This window comes from Trematomus bernacchii, unplaced genomic scaffold, assembly GCF_902827165.1.
Source record: "Trematomus bernacchii unplaced genomic scaffold, fTreBer1.1, whole genome shotgun sequence".
Taxonomy (NCBI): domain Eukaryota; kingdom Metazoa; phylum Chordata; class Actinopteri; order Perciformes; family Nototheniidae; genus Trematomus; species Trematomus bernacchii.
Genome location: NW_022987588.1, coordinates 423,290 through 441,659, shown reverse-complemented (window position 1 = coordinate 441,659; position 18,370 = coordinate 423,290). Strand labels below are relative to the sequence as shown.

Genomic DNA, 18,370 nt, shown 5'->3' with positions numbered 1-18,370 from the left:
TTAGTTTTTCATAATTTTAATAAATTACACTTTAAATTGATCCAAAATTATATTACTTAAACAATTACAGCTTTTCTTAACACTTTAATAAAAATGAAGGCGGTACATATAGACATGGGCATATAGATATGTGTATATAAACTACAACCTTTTTACAGTTGACCTCTCATTAAGCTCAGCAAATCTTCTACAGCATGCAACAACAAATAATTATAAAGTAATTAACCCAGGATAACCTTGTCTCAAATCATAGAAACTACTAGAAACCCCTACTCTCACTAATCACACAAGCCTAGATTATAATCAGATTTAAGGGTTTTAGTGTTGAGCACTCTAGAAACCGCTGCCTCTTTGTTTTGAAGCACATCAACTATTCAATGCATCAGGGAAGTGATCAAGAGGAAATGGTTGTCAAAGCAATAGAAAGGAAATCCACTGCCATAGATAAACACACACACACACAAACTATCGTGCCATCCATGTTGCACAATACTTTTCTCAAGATTGAGCCAGGTGAACTCTATAAAACATCATAGATCACGAAAAATAATCATATTAAATGAATTATGGGAGACAATGCAAATCTCCAATCCTCCACAGGCAGCAACAATGCCAAGTGGGCTCCTCAGATACTGTGTAAATGAATATGTATATGTAATATGTAGATGAAGATACAGCTTCCTATACATTTGTGTGTATGCCACATGCATATATTTTCAACTATATTGGTTACCATGATAATGTGTTATTTATTTTTCCAGCTAGTTACTATGTTATCTTAAGCATTCTGTATGCATTTGAGAGCCCTCCCTTTAATGTGGTTGTCTGTGTGTGTGTGTGTGTGTGTGTGTGTGCGTGTGTGTGTGTGTGTGTGTGTGCGTGCGTGCGTGCGTGCGTGCGTGCGTGCGTGTGTGTGTCATGTATTCTGCATTATTTTTTTAATCTTTTAATGCCATCACTAAAACTGCTACTATACTAAAATAGTAGTTACAGTCATATCCTAATAACATTCATATTAGCAAATGTCTGCAGCCTCAGCAGTCAGTTAAGGTGCACATGGTTGACTTGCAGCAAAACATCCTGCAAAGCATTCGCAGCATACTACACTAGTCTGGGAGGCAAACTGTAAATTTCCACTCACTACAGATATTTTGGAAAATTCCGTTAAACGAAAAACTCAATTTCCCAGGAAACCTTGCGCCTCCGTGTTGCGTGTTTGTCGAGCGACAGTCGTTTGCAGTGAGAGTGAGATGTCAACGGCAAAGGTTTGAGCTGAAATTCCCTTTAATATTACTTTGATTCGGAAGTAAATCATCGTGCTTCCTAATGCATTGATCAAGCAGACGCTTCGGCCTACATGGTCAAGTGTTATATAGTGTCACGTCTTTTGTACAGATTTATTTTGGCTCGTCTTTATTTACGTTCCAAACCTTTATATATACAGTCTATGTTCCAAACCCTCACCCAAGAATACATTCAATAAAATAAGATTTAGGTTCAATAATTATTGATACAGCCTCACATGAATACAAACAACAACATATACGTATACATTTATCTAGCCCAAGTATAACTGCAATTCCTACTTTAAAAACACATTTTTTACAGAAACCTTTTGACCCAATGTTTTTTGCAAATCCTTAAAAGAAGGACTCCAGTAGACCAAAACATAAAGATTTAGAGTTACTGAAGTGCATGGCTCTAAACTGCAGCCACTTTAAGGTTATCATTGCTCAGATCAGCATGATGAAACTGTCAGTAATGCATTGCGCAGTGACCATCCTCCTCTGCAGCCTCATCTCCTAACAATAGTGCAGTTTCCTGTTTATCCTTCCCTGCTAAACTGAGTCATAAAACCTGTGGTGAGACCTCAACAGCTGTGTTTCACAGTGGGTTAAGATCCATGAAGAATTGCAATTTTGGATTAAGCTGAATATATGTTGTTGAGATATCAGTTGCACCCCTCTAATCGTGTTACATTTGAAAACCTTTTAAATTTGTTTTCCATCACCGCAAAATGGGCCGATTTTTCAGTCCATTACTAAAAATATTATATAAATATGGAGATGAACTGACCACTAATGAGCAGTTTATTTTCTATGTTTTATGTCTACTTTCTTGTGGTTATTGACAGTTAGTAAATCAGTGTTTTACGGTTCGTAACCTTCTTTGTATTAGGCTACCGTTCATGTTTATGGATTGATTGGAAGGCAGCAAAGCCACAGCTCTCATTACGGGAGATGACTTCGATTTGTCGTTTATTTGCAGATGTTTATTTTCTTTGATCTATTAACTCGATCAATTTCCAGCCCTGTGGGGCATTAATGCAGCTTTTTAACAAAACCATATAGCCACTTATATCCAATACCTTATTCTATTATGTTTCTTCAGTATAATGTATTTAAAAAGTTGTTTACTTGTGCAGTTACAGTTTTGTTCCTTAAAGAAAAAATACCTCTTGTGCTTTAAGTGGTTGTAAAGGCTGGAAAAAGTATATATAAATGCAGTCCATTTGCCATACAATTTATGTGCAATACCTCATAACATTTTCAGGTTAAAAGGGCACGTGTCATAGCAGGCCTCGAAGTCCTGGCAAATCAATCTGAGTTACCAACCTTCTCTATGCAGAGGGCTTCACCTGGCAGGAACAGCTACACCAACATTAACATTATTTTTAAATATGGATGCCGACCCAGATGTAGAGCAGCCAAACACCTTATGGTCACAAGAGGTGTGGTGTTTTACATGCAGTGCTGCCTTCCTCCTGCCCTAATATAGACTGTGGTATAGACTGTGTCAAGTCCTACACCCCACAAGTGCAAACTCAACAGTTGGCTTCATTGTTGTGATCAAGCAGCCAGTGCTGAGAGTTGAGCTTGACGAGGGGTGTTAGAAAATATCAATTCACTTTAGTATCACAATATTGTGTTTGTTATACTGTATCATTTCTAATTTAAAAAAAAGCGTATCGATTTTTGGTAATGCTATGTTACACTGTATTTATTTACTTGATATATTTACATAAAGAATCCTGCAAGCACTTCATTTTATTTTATTGTATTGCTTATATAGGCAGATTAAGCATGGCCACTGAGAGCCATCTACAGGCAAAATAGCATATTCGTACTTGGACAAAAGTCCACAAAATGTCATTGGAATAAATGAAATATAGTTTTTGAAATATCACTACAATAGAAACACAAACAGACGCATGAATAAAACAACCCCCTTGGACGGAGTAACAATGAAGCCCTTGTTTCCCCATCCCCCATCCAACTTGGTTGTGGCTGATTAGAAACATCAGTGTACTGTTACACAGCACTCTTCATGTACAATACACTTACACATGTGTTTATGACCATAGCTCCCTCACAAAGTATTGTCAGTTGTAGCCAGACTAACTTTAAACTGACTTTGCAAACATTGGGGAATGCATAAAATCTAGATTCAAGATTTTACAAACCAGCGTTACCAGGTTATATCAAATACTGTAAATGAAGTAGGTGAATTAAACAGAAGCATCCAAGGACCGATACCTGTAATTGTGGGCAAACAGGCCATACACCAAACCTTTTGCCATCAGATATAGGAAAAAGTATCAAAATATTCAAATGTTTTACTCAGGGTTTATTTTTTCAACCCACGTTTGGTGAAGATCAGCTAGAATTGGTGGTGTAAGAGATGATCCAAGGACGAAATAACTGAATACAAATGTGGTGCTATGCTCCAGAGTTCAGGATATAAGTAACATATGCAGTGCTTGATAAACACCATGCCAGAACCCAAGAGGTTCTTACTCGACCAATGACGTAGCCCAGATTCTTAAGTCATTTTTGTGATGTTTTTCAAAATCACAGACATAAAAGAAAGAATGAAATCAATAACTCATACGTGAAAGTTAAGTGAATTAATTTTAAATGAACAGTGAAAATTGTGTGCATTTTAGTTGCCAAGGCATTGTTTGAGCACTGTGGCAGACATTTCTGTGTCCAATACTGTGTTTTCTAACTCTATATTTATACTGATAATCTAATATGAACCATACTTTTCATTGCTATTTAAAGTATTAGTCATTAAGTCTATACAAATGTCTTATTGTATGAGTCGGCTCATGTCCTCTGGTGCTTAAGGCTGAGAAATATAATGCTCTAATAGCTTCTTACTGACTGTTTGAATTGTAAGGCCTTTACTTTACATTACATTGCATTTAGCTGACGCTTTTATCCAAAGCGACTTACAATAAGTGCATTCGACCAACGAGATACAAACTTGAAGAAAACAGAATCATATAAGTACATCAGGTTTCATAGATCCAAAACATTTCAAGTGCTACTCAACTGGCTTTAATGTTGCATACATGTATACTATTTGCTTTTTCTACAGTCTGTTATTTAACAGTAGCTTATTGAGTTATGATATAGCTTTACTTGGTCTCAGGTAGAACATGGGGTAAAAAGTCACAACTTCAAGACTTTGTTTGACTTCCTTATGCACAAAGTCAATATTTAACAAGAAAAGAAAGAACACTATTTGTCATTTCTGACCATGCTGTAAAATAATGGTTTGCCAAAAAAGTTGGAACATTTTCTGATGATGGATTACAAGTGTTTATTATTAGTAGAATACCAGATTGCAGTCTTTAAAATAAATAATTTGTTTACTTGAAACATAAAGAAATGGTGGCTACATTATCAAAGTATTAGCAATCTAGTACAGACACGTTTTAAAACATTGTTTGCATTATACAGGAGCTCCATCTAGAGACTTAAACCGGTATTTGCCGGTCCTTGTGTACATACAAAATGGATTCAACAAGATATATCAATTAAATATTTAAAAACTATTGCATTTGACAATTTGGAATTTTTACACAATAATATTTTTTATCAAGAAGTATAACTAGGAGTTTAAAACAAAAAAAAATCCTACAGTATGTAAATACAACAAGATTGCCTCTTATTCAATATGAGGAGTAAGTGCAGTTTTTCACTCAAATGCATTGCAATACAATTACACAATTTCTGTCAACACTTTTCCAAATGTTTGATAAATGAGATTTCTTTCAAGTAAACTGGTTTCAAGATAGTGATTGACGCCATCACACACATTACTTACTGTCACATTATTTGGCTATCAAGAAATAAATATGTCTAATGGGGCTAAACAATTATGAAACAACATTTTGACAATGAAAGAAACTTGATACACTATGGTTTATATTTCCATAGACAACAGACCGCTTACCATGAATGACGTATGATAAACATCAGGAATTCTTAAACATATTGATGTGTTGTACTGCCCAATTCCATTGTACTTCTTAAAAGTGCATTTATTTTGTATATTACATAAAATACAGCATACCTCTATTTACCTTTTCACAACGAAAACTGGAAATATGAAAACATATATATATATATAGAGATATATATATATATCTATATATACATTGCATTAAAATATGACTACATAAATAAAAGTATAGCTAACACTGTGTTGTTAGTTTGCTATCCTATCATATACTTTATGGCTGCAATACAGTGTGCAGTTCGCTGTCAAATATCTAGCAGTGAGATGAGAGGTTTGTAAACACGGCACATCCTGGACTATACCAAAGCTTGGGGGCAGTGATATTATTCCGATATTAATTCTATAACTGCACGAGGAGAAACCGGTTTAGTTTTGCTTTGGGCAATAATTTACATTAAGATTTCGCATGTATTGACTTTCTGACGACGGTTTAAAGACAAACATCTCCTCTTTTATATTAAAATACACCCCGCCCCACCCCTTAGTTATCGGGAAATTAACATTCCGTTCGCTTTCAGCTCTGAATCAGCTGAGTTGGTGGGTCCCGCCCAGTTCTGTCAATCACCCCTGGTTCTCTGGTCTGGAGATGTTTTGTGACACCCATCATCAGGACGAATAACAGGCTTACTACCACTTGTTCTGAGAGCTACCATAGCTTGAAGGATGCACCATGGGGACCGGGCTGTCGCTTCTTTAAGTCTGACTGCTTTGAAGAGTCGGTCCTCGGGCTCCTGTCGGGCTTGTTTCGCAGTTGGTGAGTCATTGATGCACCTGATAGCTAGCTAATGTTGTTTACGACGATGCTTTTACTGTACATGTTGTCTTGTTACAACCACAATACCATATTATTCCCTCAGATATTCTAAAATTGAAACCTTTACGTTTGAATGCTACGTTAACTTTGTGCTTTCAATTGCTATCTTAGATGTATCCCTGTTTCAGTATTGACGTAAATGTAGCTAACCATAAGCTACACAAACATGTTTGAACTAAGTCTTGGTTGCAGTGATATAAACATTAAGTCTGAGGTCGTGCAGTTACATAACAAACAGTACTGATGCTAAAGTATATTGACAGGCCAAAAGCTGCAGCAGACTTCTGTCATATGGCCACAGTTTGTGTTGACATCTTGTCTCATCTGCCATTTAATCGAAGCAGCGTAATATTAAAGCTCTTTATGGTGGTGGTGTCAGTCAGGTGACACAGTCTATAGCAGAGCTTGTTGTGTGCTATCAAGGCACTCACTCCTTTGCACAACAGCAGCCTGTATAAATGCATGCTTTATCGCACTTGCTGTTTTGCTGATGCATACAATGAGGAAGTGAGAACATGCATCAAGTTCTGTTTGGTCAACAGAGGTTGATTATCTCTCACCTATGATTAGGCTGTTTTTATAGATCCTCATTTGCTTGAAGTTTGCACACAAACAAGTTGTCTCTTTGAAGGAAGATTTATAATCCATCTAAGGAGATATGTCTAAACAATATACTGTAGGCAATATGTAGAATAGCAGCACCTAATCTGAGGGTTGTTTGCTATGCAGGGTGACGTTGTTTTTTACATATTTAGTCTTCAACCACTCCTTATTTTGATATCAAGGTTGTAAATGTGGAAGAAAGTCACGAGTACTTAATGTGGCTTTTTAGAATAAGAAGGTTTTCTCATTTCTCATTATTCTGTTTTGGTCAGAAATAACAAAACACTTGGCATGCATATAAACTGTTGATCATTTCATTACATGTGTAAGACATTTTATCAAAAACATACCAAAAAGATCATGTGAAAAATATGTATTATTAAGCTATAGTACAAGATTCAAAGATTCACTCAACTGAACATGCTGGCAGTGGATAAGAACAAAAATAATCCATCTGTTAGAGCCAGTTTTTAGTTTCGTAAAAAAGGCCAAATATTGACACCTAATGTGGCCTCTGTTGTCGAGACTAAAAAATACTACATTTCCCATAGCGACAGCCTCTTAAGAAACACACAGATGGGCAACCTGTGTGAAAGATGCCGCCAAGACACAGTTTTAATTTGAATCGTTAACTTTATATTATATTATCCTACACAACTCAAAGAAAGTACTAAGTTGTCAGTCACACAACATCAACACATCATCAGAAGGCAAACAGGTCATCACAACTGTAAAATCAAATAAACGAAAGATACGGGTTAGAACTATCGGTTAAACACGTCTAGTGGCTTGATGGAAACAAATGAAGGAAGCCGCGACACCATCTTTGTTTTATCCATCTCCATCACTTTAGTTGCTTACTCTTACTTTCCACATTTACGCCTCTAAGTAATCCACCCACCCTTATCTGTCTCATCCCTGTGGGTCATGATCTGGTTTTGGCCTTTTTACTTTTTATTGTTCATAATACTTGCCATATTTATTGTCTTTACTAGTTGTTAAATCTATGAAATGTCACAAAAACAAGTTAACAACTAAAGTGATTGCTTATAATTGCTTATTATTTTTGATTGAGCATTGAGAGGCATTTTCAAAAAAGAATGGCAGTAATTATCTTTGATGATTATTATTCATTTCTGTCAAAAGGCCATCCTGATTCAGAGTGTTTATGATAATAATAATGATCATGATATTTACTTAAGCGCTTTTCCAAGTACTTAGAGTGCTTTACATTAAATTATATTACATATATTAGACATGTAATACACTCATACTGTGGACAATACCCACAGGAGCAATTTGGGGTGAAGTTTCTTCATGTGTTATTGGGTTTGTCACTCCACAAAGCTCCTCACAGCTCACGAACAGAGTCCAGATGTCTGTTCTCTAATCCTGCCGTCTACTCCCCCACCCATCTCTCTGTTCAGCTGCATTCAAATACATTACAGACACACACACACACACACACACACACACACACACACACACACACACACACACACACACACACACCATCATCTTTGCCTCGAAAGTAAGCAGAAAGCTACTCTTTCTAGATAATGCAGCATATTAAGATGTTGAACACTTTTTTGCCTGTGCAACCAAAACGAGATTGAAGTAAAACAAAATTATTATTCTTATATATAAAAATGTCCGCTTATTGAAACAAGCTTTTAACCCAACTCTATGTTTTCCCTCAGCGTTTTAGTGCCTTTCAGCTAATTTGTTTTGGTTTTATTGACTACAACTTTACTGCTCAGTATGCTACCTGGCCATCACCAAACATCAGCAGACAGGAAGAGATAGCATATGCTAGTGAACGTAGTGGAGCCTTTAGAAGAGCCATTGACTTTGGCAATTTACTTAGTGGCAAAACACACAACTTCCAATGAACGCTGATGTTGCCCTTTGTCTGCAGGATGTGTGCTCTGACAACATTTTAATCAATATGATCACATGTCAATGTCACTGAGGTATGGCCTCAGAAGGCCAAAAAGCCTATTAATGCTGCTTTAAATCACTGTGTTAACAAGAATGAAAACAAACTGGATTCCTCTGTCTGTTTGTGCCAAGTCCATAACTTGTTTTTCTCTTAAACTTCCTGCATGGCCACAGTTTGTGTTAGCAGGACTCCTCCTTCCTCAGACTGCAGCACAGGTCAATCAGACAAACACCGACCAGTCATGAGTGAGGACATTTGTCTCCCTAGCCTCAGGGCTTGTATATATCAGTGATCAGAGTTAATTGGCTAATTGTATTTGCCAGAAACAAGCCTCAGAGGGTGAGGAATATCCAGGAGGATGCAGACAGATACTATCGCTGAGCTGATAGTATCTGTCTGCATCTTTTCTTAAGATCTGTTGTTTGTCTTGCCTCTTTTTTAGGAATATTGTGCTGAAGATGCTGGGATCACATTGATGTATCATGGATCCTGAGGAGTTAGAACTGCAGAATGACTACCGCTACCGTAGCTATGCGGCGGTTATTGAGAAGGCGCTGCGAAACTTTGAGTCCTCGAGTGAGTGGGCCGATCTCATCTCGTCCCTGGGGAAGCTCAATAAGGTAAGGTAACTGTATGAGGGATGAGTGGATGTGATCCTATAAACACTGTCAATTCTTATATTTTTAACTGGATATCTCAGTATTAAGAACTTTGTCTATCGTGTCATTTGAATTCACAGTAGCATTTTGCGGTTTTCTATTTTGGTGTTGTCATTTTGCAGGTGTCAACTTCACAGCTGCTGTGTGTTTCAGTTCTCTGTTTGATGAGGAAGTTTTTTTTTGTATTGAAACTCTCTCTCTCTCTCTATAACACACCCTTATTGCTCCAGTCTTCTGGCTATTTATTTCGGGCAGTAAACGTCTCACTTTACTGTGCTTTTCCCCTGCAGAGTTTACTTTGGAGTGTCTTTGTGTGCTGATGCACAATTAACATCTTAGATTACACAGAAAATGTGATAGAAACACTGACAATATGCATTCAAATAATCCAACATGCCTGTGTAGGATTGCTTTTTGTTTTATTGGATGGTTCTGCCAAATTCAAACTAATATGGGATATTGTTGTTTAAACACGATAATAAATGATAAAATAATGAATGATAATCAAATGATAATACAAAAAGAAAAATAATGCAAATGCTTTCATTCAAATTCCTCTCTAACTCTGTTTATTCTGTCATTTTTTGAGAAATGAATTACACTCAAAAAACATATGTAGTGAGGTGGGGGGAGAATCTGCAATGGTATGGAAAGTAATGGAAAATATTTAATTGCACTGGATAATTTACAGAATGTGTGTTTTTAACAAGATATTACTACATATTATGTTTTGTATGTGATTGTAATCTAGCAGTATTTTTGCAACACGCCATTTGCTAACCTTTTTTTCCTGTCTTTTACCTTCAGGCCCTGCAGAGTAACCTTCGCTACTCCCTCCTGCCGAAGAGGCTGATCATAGGGAAGCGTCTCTCACAGTGTCTACACCCGGCTCTGCCGAGCGGAGTACACCTCAAGGCTCTGGAGACATATGAAGTCATTTTCAAAATCATTGGATCAAAATGGCTGGCCAAGGATCTGTTCATTTACAGGTGACTTACAAGAAACTGGCATGAACCTTTTACTGCTTGTGGAGAGAACTGGCCTGATGTGTGCAGAATTATATGATAATGATATTATGATAGTGAATTTTTGTGTGTGTGTGTTATGTTTTCAGCTCAGGATTGTTCCCGCTGTTGGGCCATGCAGCCATGGCAGTGAAGCCCATGCTGCTGACTCTGTACGAGCGCTACTATCTCCCGCTGCAGAGGGCTCTGCTGCCAAGTCTCCAAGCCTTCATCACAGGACTGCTGCCAGGCCTGGAGGAGGGGCTGGAGGTTTACGACAGGTACTATATTCTATATTTCTCTTATTGTTAACATATCACATGAAAAAACACCAAACCAAAAATAAATGTATCCTACTGACACGCTCTGTATCCAAAGTCTGATGTAAAATGTGTCATAAACAAATAGCCACACTGTTGTGCTGGGAGAAAGGTTCCGTCATTAAGATGAACACGGGCACTGTAGTTTATTTTTAGTCAATCACACTTACACTATGCTGCTGCTGTACATAGTTGATAACCAAGTGTGTATTTATCTGCATTTATCTGCAAATATTTCCTTTCAAGTGCACTCGTTTTCTCCTTTAATGAAAGTATACACGAGTGACTCATTAAAGAAGGAACAAGGGGGGTTGGGGCCGAAAGCCGCAGACAGGGTAGGGAAGTAAAATAAGAGACAGAAACTGTAGGTTTTCTCATGACATTTCTTATATAATCTTTTGCCACTAGTACAGCAAAACATTTAAGATTTAATCAAGTTAAAATACATTTCTATGCAAATAATTATGGGTATTCTAACCCTTGAATAACTCATATATTTTTGCTTACTCAAAAATGGTAACATTTAATTTAATTGTTTAATGTTTAACTAATGTTTTTAGTTTGTCTAACAACTTTCATTTATGCTAAACAAATGTACACTTTATGGGAGGACAGCTTGGTATCAGAGACTACATCAGGTAATGTGACACAGCATAAGCAGCTTATATACTGTTATCGACTTGCTTTAGGCGTTACTCATATACCAAAACAATGGAAGATTTGAATTGATTGGTATGACATCACTAACCACAAGGTCATCCTGCCACTCAGAAACACAGATTTATAAGTTTAATGTCTTCTCTCCATGTTGTCCTCTCTCTCCGTCCAGGACTGACGCCTTGCTGCTCCGCCTGTCCCTCCTGGTGGGTCAGCAGGTGTTCTACGGTGCGCTGTGGGGCAGCATGCTGGTCACTCCCATGGTGCGGCTGCCTGCCTCCGTCTTCATAGTCACACATTTTGACTCCCTGCGTCAGCAAAAACACATGCTGGGCTACGACCACAGGATGGTGGTGAGTGTCTGTGTTTCTGTAACTGCACAAATGTGGTATATGCATTATTTAATGATTATGGGAATATATTTGGTATTTCTGTCATGTTTTAGTTTAGTTCATCTGTCGGACCTTCTCACCTTCTGTCTTTTTTCAGATTAAGTCGGTGTGTCTTTCTCTGCAAGACTCAAATGTCCTGGTACAGAGGAACATGCTGGAAATCCTGCTCTACTTTTTCCCCTTTGCTACATGCCTGGTAGGTAGGCACATCAACACACTTCCTGTTTTTTTGGACAACATCGTGAACCTTTTTTTTCCATTTAACATAGGGCCCGTCCTGCTAGACTTTCATCATTTCCTAGATAGACAGACGGATTAGTTTTAGATCATTTTTTATTATTATCTATATAGATCTAGCTCTATTATTGTGTTGTCTCAATTTTTATTTGAATGTATTTGTTCTAACTTTATTGTTTTATAAACCTCTCTGTACTACACCTTGAACCGACCTGTGTTTATGGTATTTGCTCTATAAATACAACTTCCTTGCCTTGTTTGTTTAGGACACAGAGGAGTCCGCTATTGCCTTGAGTCAGGAAGAGATGACAGCAGTGGTGTCTGCAGCCTCACTCACTCTCCTCCGCAGAGACATGTCCCTCAACAGACGCCTCTATGCCTGGCTCCTAGGTGCCGATAATCGAAATTAACATCAATATTAATGAACCCATTCAATTTCCTTGTTAAACTCAGTATTTACCATTGTGTATGTGTTTTCAGGGACGGACAAAAAAGGAGCAATGGTGGCACCTCACCCCACCCTCTCTGCTACCACTGAGGAACATACAACATTCTACTTCAACACCTACTCCAGAGATTTCCTTGTGCAGGTAACACATTTGTTAACACACAAACAAAACCAACAATAAATACTTAAAAATAGTACAACCTGATATTAAAATTCAACAATATGAGAAATTAACTTATTCACTTTCATGCTGAGAGTTAGTTGACACGATCGATACCATGTTCATGTTTGTAGGTTATTGATAAATCAACAGCCATTAGGGTTAGATAGGTTCGCATTATAACTACACACTGAGGGGGAGAAGTACCTCAAAAGGTCACTAATTGAGAAGTAGTAAAACCATATGTTTATTTAATCAGTAGAATATTTTCTTACATTTTATAAATCTAAGATTAAATAGTTGATCCGGAAAACAATTGGCAGATTAATCAACTATGAAAATAATTGTAAATTGCAACCCTAGCAAAGATTCCTGTATTCCTATTTGTTAACAGTTGAACTAAGTACATTTTAGCTTGTAGATTAAATGAGAGGAAGCATAATTGACCTGTCACAGGTGTCAGTTTTTAACAGTGTTCCTATTTTCCTTATTCTCTATGTGTTTCTGTGACTTCAGGCCCTGATTAACATCCTCAAACAGAAGGATGTGGAGAGCGACCCAGAGAATGTGATTGGGCACCTTAAGCCCTTCCGCATCATAATCAGTCTGCTGGATAAACCGGAGATAGGTAGGCAGCTCCAAGCAGTACAGTAAACAAATACGACTTACTGGATCCACCACTCTTTATTTATGTCTCAACTTTTCTCTAAGCATGTTTCAATAGGCCACATTCACCAGTATCTTCCTACTTTTCTCTTCAAATGTTCCTGAGAAAGGTCCTTAGAAAAGTCTAAGCCTGATTCATGATATGTTTTTAAACCACTGAATTGTTAGTCCCTTTGTGTTGTTATAAAATAAATAAATGTTCCCATAAATTGAAATGTCATGCCATTCAGCATTAACGCCCTACTAATTCAAATAAAAAGGCATGAGATTTCAGTGCTGTGTGCACACAGAAATTAAAAGAACATTTGAGAGAATTTTGTCAAAATCGCCCCAAACAAAAGTCTAAAAAGGGTTGAGCACAAGACAAAAAAACTATTTTCGAAAATAATGTATTATTTATTTAACGGTGAATAACGCTCATTGTTTCTTTGCAGGTCCAGTGGTCTTGAACAGTGTTTTGTTGGAGGTGGTGCGAGCTTTCTACAGCTACTGTCGAGAGATGGTGGGAGAGGAAAGCATCACCAGCTCAGGGCTCGCAGGCAACCAGCTAGCCAGGTGAGAACCATGGAGGAAAGGACAGATCCAAACAATATGCCTGTTGAACACTTTAACTGAAAATATGACAAAAATGGAAGACAAAAATCATGCTTTTCCCATTCCTCTTCAACAGTAAGATAAAAGAGAACAAAAATGCATCAGAGATCATAAAGACGGTGAACATGCTTGTGAGCACCATGAACAGTGAATACCTGTGGGAGTACATGACCCGGCGCTTCTGCACCTCTCTCGGGTACGGCAGGAATGACACAAAATCCTTATTTACAAAAGCGAACAATGCTTATTGTGTAAAAAATGGTCAATTGCTGACTTGCGGACATTTAATATTTCAGGGAAAAGTCAGCATTAACAGAGTAAACAACAATGTCAGCAAATGGCTGAATTAAATCATTTGTTTCTGTGCAAATTAATATGCCAAGATAATGTAGAAAAAGGAATGTGAACTTTTTTGGTTAACCCGCAAATATCAACAGACAAAGACCACTGTTTTGATTTCTCCATCTTTACTCAACAGTGACAGAGATGACCCACCCACGCCTCCTCAGCAAGAGCGCACTCAGCCTGCTCCGTCTGTCACAGAGATGTCTACGCTCATCATCTTCCTGCTTGACGTTCTCCCTCTGGTAAACAACTTATACAGACGTATTCATTCCCTCATCTGTTAAATTAAAGGTGGGGTAGGTAAGTTTGAGAAACCGGCTCGAGATACACTTTTTGTTATATTCCATGGAATGCTCTTAACATCCCGATAGCAATGAATATCTTAAGTGCTTTGACAAAAAATCCATAACAAAAATGTCATCTGTGGAAGCCGTAGTACTGTAAAAAGCACGACCAATCATTTTAGCCGGCCCAGCTAAAATAACTGGATGGCCTACCTGCCTGTCAGCCTTCTATCTGTGCACAGACTTATCTCGTGCCCTCATTGGTCATGTGCGCGTTCGTGTGTGTTGGAGGAGGGGCTCTGTAAGGAAGTGGCAGATTTTTTCCGGCTGTGTATTTTCAAATTTTAGCGATCTCGAGCTGGTTTCTCCAAAATTACCTACCCCACCTTTAAATTGATGCAGCAAATAATGCTATTAATAATTAAAAATAATGCATGAAAATATTTGGGTTTGGCATTTTGCAAAATCTAACAAATACTGTACATGACCAATGGAAAGCAAATAGCTTAAATAGAGAAAACGGTAAGCTTCCGGTACCCACTACACAAATATTGAAGATTATTCAGTGTTAAATTACCCAAGTGTGAGTCATATATACAGCTGAAAAACATGTTTACTGCACACAAATAGTGTGTTTTATGTTGTTTTTTCTCCCGCAGGAGCTCCATGCTGACATTCAGTCCCAGTTCCTCCCTGAGATGCTGGGCACCATGCTGCGGACCCTGCACAGCCACATGGACTCAATCAGCCTGGAAGATGTCACCCAGGGTCTCCGCGCCTCCTTCAAGGTCCTGAGTAAGATCCAGATGCCTGTAGCTTATATGGACAATGAGGCAGGGTCCCAGACAGAAGAGCTGGAGTTTCAGCCAGCGGACCAAGAAAGCAAAACAAATCAGGTGAGGCATTTACAGTCAGAACCATGTAGTGTTCCTTTTTTAATTGATTTGTTATGTTTTACTGTGACTTAACATGGGTTGTACTCTATCTAGGATATTGAGAAGGAGGGAGAGGAGGATGGCAAGGTTGGCCAGGTTAATGGTCACCATGCAGAGGAGGAGCTGAAGAGAGATGGAGGAGAGGAGGCAGAGCCTGCAAACGGTGTTTACCCAACACTCAGGTCTGAAGACAGCGGATTGGGAATCAGCGCCTCACCATCAGAGCAGCATCTCCCACGAGTCATGGGGATCAGGGAGGAGGGAAATGGAGTTTGCAAAGAAGCCGAGGGAGTGTGGAGGAGGGGAGGCAGCGTAGACAACATGAGCCAGTGTCTGCAGGACATCCTGGCCTTCATAAGCACAAGGTAAACTACTGAGACATTGTTGAATTAGCCGTAACCTACATTGACCTCCTTTATTATCCTTTATTATGCATTTGTATATGTGTCTTTGTATATGTATTCAGACCTACTGTGTATTGTTCCTGTCCTGTGCATGTGCGTGTATTGTACTGTGTGTAATCACAACTGAGCAAACACCTGAATTTATCCTTTGGGATACAATCAATGTTTTTCTTCTTCTTCTTTATTAAGTGTGATTTTTCTAAATACTTTCCCTCACTGTTTCAGATACCTGCTGGTGCAGGTGGAGGACGTCAGGGCATCGGAGGAAGAAGCTCAGCCCGACCTTACTGCTGTTTCTGTGGATCAGAAGACATCGGTACAGGCCAAAGGGGGGCGGGAAATCAAAGACAAACTGAGTGAACTGTTCAATCCACACAAGTTTAAACCCCGCCCTGTATCTGAAGTCCCGCCCCCAGCAGCCCCCACAGAGAAGAAGAAGGAGCGGGGGCATCTGGACTGGGCGGCCGGCTTCATGCCCCGCAGCAGGGCGGAGATCTCTGAGGCCGGTCGACAGGCTTTCACCGCCACCTGCCACCTGCTGCTGGAGTGCACCACCTTCCCCGTCTACCTGAGCGAAAAGGAGACTCTGGATCTCCACACTCACATGTTTGGCAACACAGGTCAGCACAGAGAAGTTATTTATCCAGCTGATTTAATACTGTTGTCAGCTACATACTTTAAAGGTGGGAGCTGCAATTCTAGACGGAAAGATAGATCATAGTTGAACTCGGCAACCAAAGAAATATTAATAGATCCCGTCAGTGCTCTTTGAGAACCTCAGCCTGTGCCAGATTTAACTCTCACTCCCACTGCCTATGGCCTTTCCCCTGCCGAAAAGATGATATGTGGCTTGTAGGGCTGTACCGATAAGTAGCCTCATTTATAATGTTGACATTTACATTATTTTGATTTAGAACTTGGAGAAACCGAGTCCACTTTCCATCTTTTCTTGCCCTCTCTCAGTTACAGAACATTTCTGTAACTGTCTAAGTCCAAAAGTCAAAATGCATTGATCAAAGATAGATCTTCATCATTTCTAAAAATTAACATCAGATTTTTATCAAACAAATGTTCTGCTTCAATTAATATTTGTTTGCCTACATTTGAGGTTTTATTCAAAAACTTTAATAAAATATGTGAATAGAAATGTTTTCCACCCCCACACAGAATTGACAGCCAGTAGACCTTGAGGAGTTAATCGCCTAATTTGACACAAAGTGTATCGCATTAGAATCACAGACTCCACCCCCACAGAAGTGATAATGCGATTTTGTTTTCCGTAGGTGGGATGGATGTGGACAGCCTGCCGGTGTGGTTGAGGTCCTTGATGATACTGTGCTGCCTGTCCAGAGACTACAACATCCAGCACACTGCAGTGTCCTCCCTGTTGGAGCTCATCAACCACTCCCAGTCCTTAGCGCTGGTCATCCAGGACAAACACAAGCGCTACCAAAGATCTGAGTCCAACCCTCTGAGTGGGCGGCTGCAGATGGTCACTGTGCCCCCCATCTACCCTGCTATGCTTCGTGTCGTAGAGGAAGGCACAGATTTCTACCAGGTTAGATTATAAAATGGAAAATGATGTTGTAGCTCAATGAAGCTCAATTTAAATGTAGTATTTCATCTTTATTTCCCGTGACTCAGAGGGTGTCCCAGGTTCTGTGGAACCAGCTGGACACGGAGAGGAGAGAGCAGCACATTTCCTGTGTGGAGCTCTTTTACAGGCTTCACTGTTTGGCTCCATCGGCGTCCATCTGTGAAGACATCATCTGCCAGGCGCTACTGCACAAAGACAAGGTGTGTAAGCCTGCAAACACACTGAACACAATTTATTCACAAAATGTAATGCTCTCCCGTGTGTCGGCTTTAACAGGATACATAAAGAGAGGTACTACTAATGTGGCAAGTTGAAGAACAGTGTAAAAAGTTATCCTTATGTTTGTCTGCCTCAGTCTGTTAGGCTTGAAGCACTACACCGCTTCACTGTTCTGTGGCACCTGACCCGAGAGATCCAGACCAACAGGATCACGTCTATTAATCGCTCATTTGACCGGTTAGTGCATAATACATGTACAGTACAGACAAACATTATTATGATTAAGACATGGGATGTTGGGTTCCTTTATTTGCAAAATGGAACTGTTCTTAAAATGTGCGTCTCTGTCAGGTCTCTGTGTGTTGTGGTGGACAGTCTGAGCTGTACAGACGGATCAATCAGTGCAGCAGCTCAGTGCTGGCTGGTCAGGGCTCTGTCCCTCAATGATGTCATCCGGATCCTGGAGCCCATCCTGCTGATGCTGCTCCACCCCTCCACACAGCGCTGCTCCATTCAGAGCATCAAACAGAATCTCACTGCTGGTAAGTGCATCTGTCAGCATGTGTTGCAAATGCTGTGGATGTTGAGATGCACCTATTTCAATTTTCCTTGGCTATTTCAATTTCCGATCTTTTAAAAGTCTGACCTTTGGGTTCTGATTTCTGACGATGCAGGGTTTTCTTTCTTTCATTTTCTCTAAAACTGTACCAAGTTACTGTACCTTCTTTCACTCTCACTGAAAACAAATCTCAAATATGTTTCGAATGGGTTTTTGGCTGT

General features: G+C 39.1%; 1 protein-coding gene across 3 annotated transcripts in view; it reads left to right on the top strand.

Moving 5' to 3' along the window:
• The first annotated feature begins 5,865 nt into the window (after window positions 1-5,865).
• Window positions 5,866-18,370, top strand: part of dop1b (DOP1 leucine zipper like protein B) — a 33,427-nt gene continuing 20,922 nt past the window's right edge. The window contains exons 1-20 of one of the 3 annotated variants that reach the window (XM_034128478.1): window positions 5,869-6,064; window positions 8,843-8,914; window positions 9,112-9,289; window positions 10,136-10,317; window positions 10,443-10,613; window positions 11,482-11,662; window positions 11,799-11,897; window positions 12,205-12,328; window positions 12,419-12,528; window positions 13,063-13,174; window positions 13,647-13,767; window positions 13,883-14,002; window positions 14,285-14,393; window positions 15,095-15,331; window positions 15,425-15,735; window positions 16,000-16,394; window positions 17,058-17,332; window positions 17,419-17,571; window positions 17,727-17,827; window positions 17,942-18,132. In XM_034128478.1, coding sequence (XP_033984369.1) covers window positions 9,152-9,289; window positions 10,136-10,317; window positions 10,443-10,613; window positions 11,482-11,662; window positions 11,799-11,897; window positions 12,205-12,328; window positions 12,419-12,528; window positions 13,063-13,174; window positions 13,647-13,767; window positions 13,883-14,002; window positions 14,285-14,393; window positions 15,095-15,331; window positions 15,425-15,735; window positions 16,000-16,394; window positions 17,058-17,332; window positions 17,419-17,571; window positions 17,727-17,827; window positions 17,942-18,132 — 3,130 coding nt within the window. In that variant the 5' untranslated portion in view covers window positions 5,869-6,064; window positions 8,843-8,914; window positions 9,112-9,151. Of the gene's footprint in view, window positions 6,065-8,842; window positions 8,915-9,111; window positions 9,290-10,135; window positions 10,318-10,442; window positions 10,614-11,481; window positions 11,663-11,798; window positions 11,898-12,204; window positions 12,329-12,418; window positions 12,529-13,062; window positions 13,175-13,646; window positions 13,768-13,882; window positions 14,003-14,284; window positions 14,394-15,094; window positions 15,332-15,424; window positions 15,736-15,999; window positions 16,395-17,057; window positions 17,333-17,418; window positions 17,572-17,726; window positions 17,828-17,941; window positions 18,133-18,370 lie in introns of those variants that run through there. The other 2 variants (XM_034128477.1, XM_034128479.1) reach the window with 2 other exon arrangements.